Raw genomic sequence first — 14,312 nt, forward strand, 5'->3', positions numbered from 1 at the left:
TTATTAGCGTTAAACATGCATGTTCATTAAAACTTTCCTATGAGGCACACAAGGCCTTCGTTAAGAGGCGATAACTCTGCCAACCTTAATGTCACACACTAATCCCTATAACCGCTACAGTTTATTGTTGGGTTTATGGATATACTATATTTGTTAATTTTTTTTATCCTCTTGTGGTTTCAGCAGCATATACGAGGCTTCAGCCATACCGCAGATTGCACAACACACACGAGTCCCTGAGGATTTGTCATACTTCATATATTGTGTTTATGTGACTACGTTACATAGAATAAAAGGAGATGTGAAATAGTTTAACCATTGACTGGGTGTGCGGTTGGGCTGAGTGTTAGTGGTAACATTTTTGTCAGCTTTTTGTAAAGAGTCGGTCTAAGCAATATACATTTTAGAATTATTTTTTTCTGATGCTCATAGCCAATGAATTCAGTCCAAACACTGAAAACTATATCTCTAAATAAAACCTGGACCGTTTTATAAAAAAAATGGTTTCACATGTAACGGTGAGATGGCGCAAGAGGCCCTCTGTCACTATAACCATTACAGCGTGCTCTCGTTATTTTTGTGCATAGACAACACAGACATGGCATCCAAGGGTATTACCAAGATTGACAGTACAGAAAGTGACAGAGAAAGGCTGAGAGTGATGATACAGAAAGTAGCAGAGAGGATTTCAGAGTGACAGTACAGACAGTCACAGAGAGAGGCTGGAACTTGACAGTACGCAAACTGACACAAGCTGAAAGTGATAGTAGAGAGAATCTTTGGGAAGAACTTCAATGTCCAAATTCGAATTTTCTGAAACAGTAAAAAAACAAACACTGCAACTAATTATCAAACTTGTTAAATTGGTAAAAGAAAAAAAAAGTAGATGGCACATTATCTGAAGAAAATTGTGTAATTTTATACTTTTTTATAAGTTATACTTTTGAGGTTATTTATCAAAATGTACTGCTCTAAAAAGCGGTGCAAAGAGTCACCAATAGAATGTGGCCGCTGATTTCACTGGTTTCCATGGTGATTGGCGGGCTTTTGTACTTTTGCTAGCAAATGTATGTGGTTAAAGAGACAGTATATTCAGCCGGACAACTTCATCTCATTGAAGTGGCCTGGGTGCACTGTCCATGTCCCCTTAACCCTGCAATGTAAAACATTGCAGTTTTAGAGAAACTATGATGTTTACATTACAGAGTTAAGACTGCCCCTAGTGGTTGACTATCAGACACCCACTAGGGAACCTTCCTGCAATTTTTGACACTGTGAAACGACCCTGGACGCGTGTGTTTGTCCAGCGTGTTGAGAAACACCAAAGGAGAGCATCGAGTAAATGCTTTCCTATGGGGGAGGCCAAATGTATGTGCGGCACTCGCTGTTCATGCGCACTAGGTTTTCCCCATTGGCTGACATTGCGCTGAGGGACATTGGTGCTGTAATCAGGTACTTTTTAAAAGGGTTATTTAACCCCTTTCACGGCAAAGAGGAACGAGGGGAGGGGTGCAGGGGCAGAAGGTTCCTATAATTTTACAGCTAATATTACGGCTCCTTTAAGGTTGCATGGTTATTTTTCAATGCACAAAAATCTGACGAAATTCAGTGGTTGTGCACGTGGTCTAAATAAATCATTCAGCCAGGATCCCAGAGGCGAGTAAATTGATCTTGTTCCAAGCAATACTCTTACAGTCTCCGCAGAGAGGTAACTCGATCTTCCTGGGTCTTGGGATGGATGAAGAACACATGGCCGACAGTCAAATCATCTTTAAATGGGTAACTAAACTCAGAATCACTTGTTATACAGAACATAACCTATTATTGTCTGTACCTTATGGTTTTTTTATTTAAAAAAAAAAAACATATGTTTTAGTGCTTCAAGCGTTATGTTGTAATATTGGAAAGGACATTCGGTGGGGGAAAGAGAGTATAAAAATAGAAAAAGTTGGTGGGAATCGAAGAGTCACTTGAAACATTTGTTTCGCCAGATGTAGGCTTTTTCTCGGCTTTGTTCTTCCAATTTCACATATGGAGCTGATTAGAGAACACCGGATATTATTTAAGAAGCAGTTTCATATCTGTGGAATCCTCTCTCTACGTTCGAAGCGGTTTTATTCACATTTTGGTGATTGGGGATTGGGTTGCCATTGGTGAGCAAGGAGGGCTTCGACCATTCCAAACTCCACAAAGGGTAGAATAACTTTGGAAATATAAAGGATTAGCAAGCAGAGGTGGAACAACTGCCCTTTTATTGAGTCTGACATGAACACGGATTACCTGACTTGCAGGGAGAGGAAAAACCATCGCTCTCACATTAAGGAAGCTTGCCTAAAAGATACTCTGTACTGATTTGTGAAGATCCAGTATGATAATCTCTTCCTGACACTCTTTGCGTGACCCTCCAGAAATGTGAGTACAAGGGAATTGAAAGAGTTTAGGAGAGAAAATGAATGTTGGTAAGGGTAGAGGTGTGAATCTTTGGTGGTGGATACAGAAGACAAAAGGAGGGCTGTATTGATGGAGAGGGGCTGGGGCAGAGAAACATGGTTATCCCACCAGAATTCACTATCTCACTCTTCCAAGTCTTTCTGCTGATCCATAAAACACAACATAGGAATACAGATCAAGGAGAATTATACCATTATCTCATTCACACTGGGGTAGAATTGGGAGTTTATTTAAAGAGGTATCCGTCCTAATTATTGCTGGCCTATTTTTTTTTTTTTAAGAAAAAAACAAACATTTATAAAGAATTTAAAGTAATCACACATATCTAAATATCTAAAAGATTATTGGAGAATAAAAAAAATCAAGCAGGACATCCCAATAATTAAATTAATCCTGGAAAATAACGCATCTGGAATAAATTAAATAAATGTGTGTGTGTGTGTGGTTTTTTTTTTAGCTAGTTTACATTTTACACTCTCATAATGTGTAATGTGTCAGGTCGTTTGTTTTTATGTAAAAATATTTTTATTGGTTTTATCATAAATACATAAAACTCAAATAAATACAAATTTCTTCACAATAGTTTTACTTTGACACAAATTACATAAAAGATACAAAACAATCGACCTGTCAATTAACAATATATTACTATACTATTATAACACAGTACAGGTAATACTCTATGTCTATCAACTACCTCAACATATTGTCCTCATCCCAACTCTTACCCGACTTCCCCTATAACAAACACAATCCCCAAGCCTCCATCTTAATCACTTTTTACGCCCATACCCTAGAATGAGGATAAGCTGAAATATAACCATCTTCTATACTAGAAAGGGAGACGCTATATAAATATATATAAAAGTAGAAGGTTATAAAGAAGACCGTAAAGGAAGAAAAAAAAATGTGTCAGGTCGTTTGTTGAGTGTTCTAACATGCAGAGGTTTAGAACAGTAAGTTGCCATTTGAGTGGTTGAATGTAATAGAAGGTTATATTTAAATACCACTAACATGTTCACAGTTACACATACTCCTACTTTACAGACCATGAAATGTCTAGCTCAATGTAACTAAGCTAGAATCATACAGAAACACCACAATATGCCCTGTTACACCTCCCAAAATAAGAGCCCTTGTATCCTGAACATACTCCTAAAGGGATACTACACTGCTAGGAATACAAAGTTGTACTCCTTGCACTATAGCTCACTCTGCCCCCCTCACCCACCCTCCCCACCTCCCCTGCACTGTAAGGGTTTATAAACCATGATGTACTTAAACAATTCCAGGGTGACACATTAGGCCAGGCTTCACCAAACTCTGTCCCTCCAGATGTTGCTGAACTACAACTCCCACGATTCTATGAATTAAATAGATAGGCTGAGAATCATGGGAGTTGCAGTTCAGCAACATCTGGAGGGCCGGAGTTTGGGGAAGCCTACATTAGATCCTCCCCATGGGACAGCATTGCTGCAAAGCTATTCTACAATGCTGGTTGTCTTCATGCAAGGATGTCCCGCATCAGTTAGGTGACCAAAAGTCGCCTAGCAAGCAGGAAGTGCCTTTTGTGGCAGCCTGATTGACCACCATTAGAGGCAGTCTTAACCTTGTACTGTTAATATTGCAGTTTATCAGAAACTGCAATAATTAACATTGCAGGTGTAAGGGGACAGGGGTACCACACCCAGACAATTTCAATGAGATGAAGTGGTATGGGTGTCTATAGTGTCCCTTTAATGTTTTGCTCTCCCCTTTAATTCTCAGCTGTGGCCTCCAAATCATTAATTTAAGGGGAGACATGTTTATCATGCTAGTTTTACTGCTCAGTATATCCTTCTTCTCTATAAGCAGTGTGGCGGAACCAGCCTCACCACTGGGCATTGGAGAAGACTGATTGCTAGCCTGCTGCCCTGTGACTATGGCCCCATGTTGAACTGCTTGATTTTCCCCTGCAAAGACCCGAAAGCCGGGTCATTCAGTACTTTCCCTATGTGAGCAGTGTTACCCCAGATAGCTATGCCATGGAGCCCATTCATATAACGAAAGACTATGTGAAAGACTTTGGCTCCATGGCAATTCAACTGTATGTATGTGATCTGAGCGACATTCAGTAATGTGCGCTCAGATCTAAGCTATCTGGGCATATGTTGAATGTATCTGTTTTATGCAATGGCTGCACAGTTATATATTTTTATGTATTTTATTGTATTTTGCTACCATGTGGCTAATGGAGTTTTGCCTCTGTCCTTGGAGATAATTGGATTACTTCCCAATTATCTCCAGGATAGAAGACTCTGTGGAACTGGTTTTGGGCAGAAAAGCCATGCTTCATTTGGTCAAATAAGACTTTCCCTTAACTTTTTAACCCCTGAACCGATTGCCCTGATATTTGAGTATGTGTATATTTCAAGCATGCTGATTCTGAAATTTTTATGTGAATGGCATGTATATTTTGGAAGTTATTAATATTTTGTAAAAAAACTGTATTTCTCTGCCTGTGATAATTATATTACCCATTGTGTTCAGTAATCATATCACAGGCAGAGGGGAGGATTTTGTATGGGAGTGGCTGTGTGTATTGTACGGATTGATTGGTTGTATTTCAAAACCCTGTGGGCAGTACTATGTTTGTGGATTGTGATTAAAGAGGCTGTATGTGCCAGTACAGTCAGTTCTGCTTGACCCTCAAAACAAAGTGTTGTCTCGTTATTGGGGGAATTGGATTGTATGCTGATTGCCAGGAGTGTAAGCTGATTGTATGCTTTTCCTGTTCAGCTGTTTACAGCATTCATATGTTTGAAAGCATTCATATGCTTCTCCGGTTCAGTGGTTGTGGTGTCTGCTAGAGTGCTTGGAATCCTCAGGAAGCGCTAGGAGCATCCTTCAACGGAGGTACCCAGTCAGGGTGCCCGTCGATCCGTTACAAGCAGTAACTCTTCCTCCTACCCACAGCTCAAACAATGTTTCCTCACTTGACTTGGTTTTCTCCTGTGAACAAACACTTCTAAAATCTAGTTTCCATCCTTCCTTTTCTGATAACTTTAGGGGACATATATCAATATGTCTGGCCAACTGGTTCTTTGTCAAGGCATGGTTGCTCCTTTAGGATCCTCCAGTAATCTCTACATTTAATTCTCACGCTCGATGTATCTGTAAGAAATGTCCTATTTTGAAAAAAGTATATTTGTTAATTAGTCAACACTCTAGCCATGAACTGTCCTCCACCTACATTGCCTTAGGGCATTGCCATCCTTCTCTCTGGAACCACTAACCACTTTGTTTTTGAGTATGTCCTTGGGTAAAGATTATGCACTATTTTACTTCCACTAAGGTAGGCAGTGATGCTCTCATTGGCTGAGAGTTCTCATGTGATAAGTGTGGTCCTCTATAGACCATGATTAGTTGTGGAGAGACATCCAGTTTTCTCCTACAAGAGAAGTGTGGATGCTGCTCAGGTGTCCAGGGGGAACCATCTAAGATGTCAAATTATTCTAAAATGGCCTGACATTAAACTGGGACAGCACCAGGCCATGTGTGGCACCACAATAACTACAGCGTCAGTAGTGGTTATTATGCTTGCAGTGTTCGTTTAAGTGATAGATATTTAAAGATTGCAGCTTAATAACTTATTTCTTATTTGGCCTGTCCTTATATAAATCTGTGCCTTCTTTATGTGTATTACTAGAGATCAAGGGGATAAAGCTGAAGGCCTGTTAGCACATTTTGATTTCCATTAATTCTTTTTCAATAACATCTTGGTTATTGGCTGCCCTAACAGCTGCCCAAACCTTCTTTATAATTCATACGGTCATGGTCAGGGCCTTCATTGTCTTTAATTTTGCTGAAAGATTACTTAAATTGTAATACTTCCAAACGTATATCCTTATTGTTCTTTCTGCAGGACAATGAGGTTACTTCACCTGTGTCGGGTGCATGTCCTGGGTTTAGGAGTCGTTGGGCTTATGGCTGTTGGACTCACCATTCAGCTCCTCGGAATCCACTTTCTAAGGAAGTGAGTATTTATGGACTTGCACAGTCATAATAATGACATCAGTAGAATTGTATCTGCATTCCAACAGATAACATGTTTTTTGTACTTTTTATCTTTGTTAGATCCCCTCAAAATCCTTCTGTCCTACGTCCTGTGTCCTCCACTCCATCTCAGACGTGCCTCCCTAAACGGCACATTGTCTTCTTGAAGACACACAAAACAGCTGGAAGCACAATATTAAATATACTTCATCGTTATGGGGACAGGAATGGCCTTATTTTTGCTATGCCATTTAAGTACCAATTCAGCTATCCCAATCTTTTCCACTCCCGGAGAGTGAAGGGCTACAGTACTCCAAACAGACCATCATATGATATCCTGTGTCATCATATGAGATTCAATCTTCCGGAGGTAAGACGTTTCTAAGAAATGGGGAAACAGAGTGGAATTGTAGCTAAATAAATTATTACATAAAACATAACTTTTAATTACTAAAGAGATAAAATAGTAACCTCACCTTAAAAACATCACCCTGTTGAAAAAGTGGTGCATTCCCTGTATATTGCTCATAAATATCAATTGATCCAATATTGCCTACCAGCAATCTAAGAAACACTCTTTTTTTTAAGTTTGGTTCTTCTATGACAATTATAGGTTACCACCCATCTATGTGTGTTTCTTTGCATCAATACAGAAAGCTCAACTACTTTTCTTAGTTCTTGTTTAGCAAGGAATATTCCAATGATATTAATTATTAATTTTACATTTTACATTTCTGAAAAGTATCTTTATTACCATTAGGCATCCTTGAAAAGGTAGAAAGATTTTGTTTGTTTGTTTACTATTTTCCAGGAAAACAAACTTGTTTTCCTGGCACTATAGGGTCATTAGGACCCCCCACCCTCAGGGCCCCCCTCCTGCTGGGCTGAAGGGGTTAAAACCCCTTCAGCCACTTACCTTTCTCCAGCTATGCTGGGTATCCACCCCTTGCCGACGTCAGATCCGAATGCCGCGTGCACATTCAAACCGACCATAGGAAAGCATTTCTCAATGCTTTCCTATGGACGTCCAGCATCTTCTCACTGTGATTTTCACAGTGAGAATAGCGGAAGCGCTGCTAGCGGCTGTCAGTGAGACAGCCACAAGAGGCTGGATTAACCCTCAGTGAAACATAGCAGTTTTTCTGAAACCGCTATGTTTTCAGCTTCAGGGTTAAAACTAGAGGGACATGGCACCCAGACCACTTCATTGAGCTGAAGTTATACTATGCCAATGTGCTCTTACTGACTGTTAGGTATCAGTAGATCTCATATACATTGTTTTAGAATCTTTTTAAATAGGTCGAGAAAGTACATTGAATTTATTCTTAGATCTCTGAACTTCCTTGTGCAAAGAATTAACCATTAAACAGAAAAAAATTATCTTAAACTAGTGAATTAAATAGCCATAGATTCACCTTGTGCAATAAATTAAGCACTAGATAAAATAGAATTTTCTTAAATTAGTGAGTTAAATAATCATAAATTCGATCTAAAATTATGAAAAATAACAAAAAAGATTAGTAAGAAAAAAGGGGGGGGAGGTTATGTTCAGAAGTTTTCAGAAACCTACTTCCCAGGTTATTGGAGCAAAATATAATTTGCAATCCACCGTTACCAAATTATGAGAGAGTTCATTTTGGTATAGTCACAATTTTTGCACTCTTACACATTTAGTAGATCAAAGCAGTTATCAAATTATAAGGTGTTAACTACTAAATGGTTCATTTTGTATAGTCTCCACTCTTGCACTCTCACACATTAATAAATCTAAACAAAAAAATCTAAACAAAAAAAACTATTAATTTATCTTCTAAATGATAATTATATCTCTTATTTCTTATATCCAAATAGAAATGTAATGAATAGTATCAAAGTGCACTGAAAAGTTAGCATCCGTTCGTAATTGTATCTATTTGCGATGTATAAAAAAAAATGTTTCCAAGTGCACTATGAATTATCCATCTAGAGGTTTTATTATATTTCCTCTGTGGATAAAAAACAAAAAACAAAACGTTATTGCTGTGGGAACCGAGAAAAGGGGGTTTCTATTAGAGGTGCATATTGACAATGGCAAAAATGGCCAGACATAATAAAGAAAAAAAGCCCTAATCCTCCAAAATTGTAATAGCAATAAAGAGAATGTATACTCAGGGCTCGAGCTGCGTTCAAATGAACTATACAGATATTAGATGTCAGATGCTCTAAGTCCCTGAGTGCCCCTGACGCGCGTTTCGCCCACTGCCATTGTCAATATGCACCTCTAATAGAAACCCCCTTTTCTCGGTTCCCACAGCAATAAGGTTTTGTTTTTTGTTTTTTATCCACAGAGGAAATATAATAGAACCTCTAGGTCAGTGATGGCAAACCTTTTTGAGCCCGAGTGCCCAAACTGCAATACATATCAACTTTTTTTTCCTCAAAGTGCCAACACGGCATTTAAACCTGAATACTGAGATTTAAGTTCAGAAAAAACAACTCGTGCAGTTGTCCGAACTAGTTAACATCTTTTGTTTTAAAAGACACAACAGAGAGTTCAATTATACAAATTTTAAATAATGATATTAATAGATAAAATTAAGCATATATTTATTAGTATCTCCAACAAATGCAATGCATACACACAGCTGAACATATTCACACACCGACTGTGTAAGACATACACCCAGACCACACAGTCTGTTAAATACAAACACACACACAAACATACACACAGTCTGCTGAATACACACACACTGCTGAATACATACACGCAGTCAGCTGAATACACACACAAACACTGCTGAATACACACACATATACTGCATTGAGGGGTGCAGTGTATGTGTGAGTGTGAGAGGGGGTAGCGGTGCTGTGTGGGGTGGGGGGGTAGGGGTGCTGTGTGTGGGGGTAGGGGTGCTGTGTGGGTTGGGTAGGGGTGCTCTGTTGGGGGGGTAAAGGTGCTCTGTTGGGGGGGGTAAAGGTGCTCTGTTGAGGGGGGTAAAGGTGCTCTGTTGAGGGGGGTAAAGGTGCTCTGTTAAGGGGGTAAAGGTGCTCTGTTGAGGGGGGTAAAGGTGCTCTGTTGAGGGGGGTAAAGGTGCTCTGTTGGGGGGGTAAGGGTGCTCTGTTGAGGGGGGTAAGGGTGCTCTGTTGAGGGGGTAAGGGTGCTCTGTTGAGGGGGTAAGGGTGCTCTGTTGGGGGGATAAGTGTGCTCTGTTGGGGGGGTTAAGATACATTAAAAATGTTTTTGTTTAAAAAAAAAAAAAAAAGCATACTGAATCAGTATTTCCCCCCTTATCATCTTACCTTTGGTGAAGGGGAGGGGGGGATGGGGGACACAGCCATCCCTGGTGGTCCGGTGGTGGTTAGTATGTAGGACAGGAGCCTGTATGTAGGACAGGAGCTGTTTCCTAGATGACTCCCCCCTGCTTCCGGTCCTGCCGACACGGAAGCAGAGAAGGCGCCTGGCGTTTTGAGCAGGCAGGTGCCTACTCTGCAGTGATGCCGAACCTACAGCCACGTGCCCACAGAGAGGGCCTGGGGTGCCACCTGTGGCACGCGTGCCATAGGTTCGCCATCACTGCTCTAGGTGTATAATTCATAGTGCACTTGGAAACATTTTTTTTTATACATCGCAAATAGATACAATTATGAACGGATGCTAACTTTTCAGTGCACTTTGATACTATTCATTACATTTCTATTTGGATATAAGAAATAAGAGATATAATTATCATTTAGAAGATAAATGAATAGTTTTTTTGTTTAGATTTATTAATGTGTGAGAGTGCAAGAGTGGAGACTATCCAAAATGAACCATTTAGTAGTTAACACCTTATAATTTGATAACTGCAAGAATAGTCTCTCTGCTTTGATCTACTAAATGAGTAAGAGTGCAAAAATTGTGACTATACCAAAATGAACTCTCTCATAATTTGGTAACGGTGGATTGCAAATTATATTTTGCTAAAAAACCTGGGAAGTAGGTTTCTGAAAACTTCTGAACAGAACCTCCCCCCCCTTTTTTCTTACTAATCTTTTTTGTTATTTTTCATATTTTTAGATTGAATTTAGGATTATTTAACTCACTAATTTAAGAAAATTCGATTTTATCTAGTGCTTAATTTATTGCACAAGGTGAATCTATGGCTATTTAATTCACTAGTTTAAGAGAATCTTATTCTGTTTAATGCTTAATTCTTTGCACAAGGAAGTTCAGAGTTCTAAGAATAAATTCGATGTACTTTCTCGACCTATTTGAAAAGATTCTAAAACAATGTATATGAGATCCACTGATACCTAATAGTCAGTAACAGCACATTGGTATTTTTTTTATTATTATTCATTATTTTGAATATCCACTTATATATATTGGATATTTTATCCTTATTGAGCTCCCAAAAATAATTTTAATAGAATCATTAAAAGTTAAGTTTTATTGTTAGGACACTCATTTCTTGTTTATTCACTTTGGTCTATGGGTTAACCCCTTAAAGAGTGTTCCTTCAGCTTCCCTTTTTTCTTACTTTTTTCTGTTGAAGTTACACTATGTTTTTAAATGAGTCATACAATGCATAGTTTGCAAAAGGTTTTGGAAAATAGATTCTATATACTGTCCCTGATTGTCCTGCATTTATATATATCTTTATTTTATTTAAAAAAAATTTTTTAGTGAGAATTCAAAGTTAATTTTAAATTTAAGGTCAAAATAGCTGAACTGGAAGAATGATCAAAGCTGTGCCTTCTATTCAGCTTCTCTGGCCTTAAATTTGAAATATACTTTGAAATTCGCCATGAATTCTCACTTTAGTGAATAATCCGGTAAGACTGGTTAATGATAGAGGAGCAGGTGGCCAAACAAGACAGATGGACAGGTAGACAATAATTTATAAATGTATTTATATCAAAAACTTAAATATGAGTGTTTACAAACTCTGTTGGCCTAAATTTGAATAAAGATAAGTTGTTTCTTTTTTTTTTTTTTGAATAAGCATAGTCACCTACCGGCAATTAAATAGTTTTTAATAGCACCCTTCTAATGCAAAATACTGCAATTTTGGTATCACCTCCCAGACAGCATCATATCTCAGTAATCTCTATCTCCAGTCAACTCAATCCTGTGTAAACAGCTGATGATCGGCTATGTTTTATGTATGTTACATGTTCAACTTTGTGTCTATATTTTATTGTTACTGCGTCCCACGACATACTTGAAAACCAGAGAAATCTCAGTGTATACTTCCTCTTTTCCTGTGCCGGCCGCGTTAATTGCTTATTTATTTTTAATAATAGTGACATCTTGTGGTCATATGTAAATGTAAAGATGTAGTGTCCCACTGAGGGAGACTAAAAACAGAGGCTCCACTAGCGTAAGAAAGAGGGGGAGAGAGGAAAGGAAACCCTACCTTTAATGAATCTAAGGATATGTATAAAATGCAAGCCGAAAGACAAATATGGGTAACAAAAGAGATATGATAAATGGTGCTATGGGGGTATATAATCTGGAGTGCTCTAAGTCACAGGGTCCCCCAGTCTCCCTAGCGACTAAATGGATAATTAGATAAGTTATTTTTTATACCTCACTTGGTAGCACATTCTTTGATACCACTATGATTATTTTCTCTTAGGTTGTTTTTTCATTATGCATTTATTTACTTTTGGCTACCTGTAGCAGGGAGAGATTGTTCAGGTAGACATTAGTGGCCACGGTGTTATAACCCTAAGGGAGAGTCTTTTGAGGTTTTCATTAGACTTTTGATTAGATCCTCTGGTCTTCTCTTTCTTACCTCTTATTTTACTTTCCCTCTTACCTGACATATATCTACTTAACTATTTAGTCGAATGCTAGGGAGACTGGGGGACACTGTGACTTAGAGCACTCCAGATCATATACCCCGGTAGCACCGTTTAGTCTATCTCCCTTTTGTTACCCATTTTGTCTTTGGCTTGCATTTTATACATATCCTTAGATTCATAATAGTCAGGGTTTCCTTTCCTCTCTCCCCCTCTTTCTTACGCTAGTGGACCCCCTGTTTTTAATCTCCCTCAGTGGGACACTATATCTTTACATTTAAGTTTTTGGAGAGCTCCATTACAGGTGGTCACAGGGGTCCAGCCTACGAGCCCTTGATTTGCATCCAGGCTCCTGGACTGCACTCTGTTTATTCCTTTATCCTTTGAAATCTTGGGGTCATAGTTATCATATCAGGATCATTACGTTTCAAGAAAAATCCTACTTTTGTGAAATTGTACATTTATAAACGTGGTTTTCTCTTTTGCAGATAAATTGAATGTTGGCAAAGCATATCCTGTAGATGCATAATGTATTGTTTTTTCTACCCTAGGTCCGTAAAGTAATGCCTTCAGACTCTGTATATTTTACAATCCTTCGAGATCCAGCCACTATGGCCGAGTCTTCTTTCTCTTATTATCGGTCTGTGTCTTCTGCTTTCAAGAAGAGTCCCAGTTTCAAGGCATTCATTGCCAATCCTTCCAAATATTACCAACCAGGTGAAAGATCCAACCACTATGCTCGCAACCTTTTGTGGTTTGACTTGGGATTTAACCCTGATGCATCATTCACAGAAACGTTGGCAAGGGCAGGAGCCCGGGCTGTGGAAGGGATATTTAATCTAGTGCTCTTTGCTGAGCACTTTGATGAGTCAATGATCCTTCTCAAGGAGGAACTGTGCTGGGAGCTTGACGATGTGGTGAGCTTCAAACTAAATATCCGAGCTGCTGCCAAACCCCTTGAGCATAGGGAGATAGAGAAGCTACGGGCCTGGAATTCTCTGGACTGGTATCTTTATACTTACTTTAACCACACATTTTGGGAAAAGGTGAAAAACTTTGGGACAACAAGAATGGACAAGGAGGTGAAGAGGCTGAGAGAAAGGAGGCAAGAACTTGCTGAACTATGTCTTGCAAGCTCAGAACCTGTAAAAGCTGAGGATATCAAAGACGATTCCATTAAGCCTTTCCAGTTTGGACAAGACAAAATTATGGGATGGGCCATAAGAAAAGATTTGAGATACAACACCAGGACCCGATGTTTGCAAATGGTAACACCTGAGCTTCAGTACAAGGACTTGTTGGATACACGGCAGTTCCCAGGTGGAACTTGGAATGGGTCAGAACTAGCAGTAACTCCAGGGAAGCGTATTGATGGTTAAACATGTCGGAAAATTACAAATATATCTGAGATTATATGAAAATGAAATGATATGACTAGATTCTGTGAAAAACGAAACCACTGATGTATAAAACGTTTGGAGGTAATGCTGGTTTAATGGATTGACTTGTAACCAATAGATCAAGCATCCATTCAGACCACTTCTACAATACTTGAGACTTTGACCAGATTTGACTGCATCCCAGTGTGACTGCCACCTACTTCCATTTTAATAGAGAGCCTTCCAATGATTTAGACTTTCTATAGTGAGTTTCAGTATCTTCTAATGATTAAGCCTCCATTTAACAAGCGACTTAAACTAGGTAATAGGACTGTCCTTCACAAAGTGAAATGATGAAAATCTTGGTATGGAATATTTTCTATAGACTATTTTATTACTTTTTGTAATGTAAATCTTTATATATTTATATAGCTATTTGTATGGTTGTGTTTAGTAAATACACATTTTACATGATCAATTCTTGGCTTTTAAATATTGCAGTACAAAAGACATGGACATTTCTACATGCTTGGAAAATATATGCAAATCCTTGATCTTTCAGGTAGACCTTCCAAGAGGTAAAATCACTGGAGTTAAAGTAGACTTCAGCAAATATTTGCTTTCGTTGATTGTAAGAATTTCAATTCTGGCAATCATTAAGCTAATCGATTCAGAATA

General features: G+C 38.6%; 1 protein-coding gene across 1 annotated transcript; it reads left to right on the forward strand.

Annotated features, from left to right (window-relative positions):
• The first annotated feature begins 1,580 nt into the window (after positions 1 to 1,580).
• GAL3ST4 (galactose-3-O-sulfotransferase 4) lies at positions 1,581 to 14,112 on the forward strand. Its single transcript, XM_063449669.1, has 4 exons — positions 1,581 to 2,412; positions 6,356 to 6,466; positions 6,568 to 6,856; positions 12,807 to 14,112. Coding segments are annotated over exons 1-4 (1,230 nt in total). The 5' UTR covers positions 1,581 to 2,410; the 3' UTR covers positions 13,635 to 14,112.
• The last annotated feature ends 200 nt before the right edge of the window (positions 14,113 to 14,312 follow it).

The sequence above is a fragment of the Pelobates fuscus genome, chromosome 3 (assembly GCF_036172605.1).
Source record: "Pelobates fuscus isolate aPelFus1 chromosome 3, aPelFus1.pri, whole genome shotgun sequence".
NCBI classification, from domain to species: domain Eukaryota; kingdom Metazoa; phylum Chordata; class Amphibia; order Anura; family Pelobatidae; genus Pelobates; species Pelobates fuscus.

Excerpts from the sequence above, each read along its gene's own strand:
- GAL3ST4 (XM_063449669.1), top strand. Across the intron at positions 6,467-6,567 it reads GGAATCCACTTTCTAAGGAA|ATCCCCTCAAAATCCTTCTG; the intron begins GTGAGTATTTAT and ends TATCTTTGTTAG. Across the intron at positions 6,857-12,806 it reads TGAGATTCAATCTTCCGGAG|GTCCGTAAAGTAATGCCTTC; the intron begins GTAAGACGTTTC and ends TTTCTACCCTAG.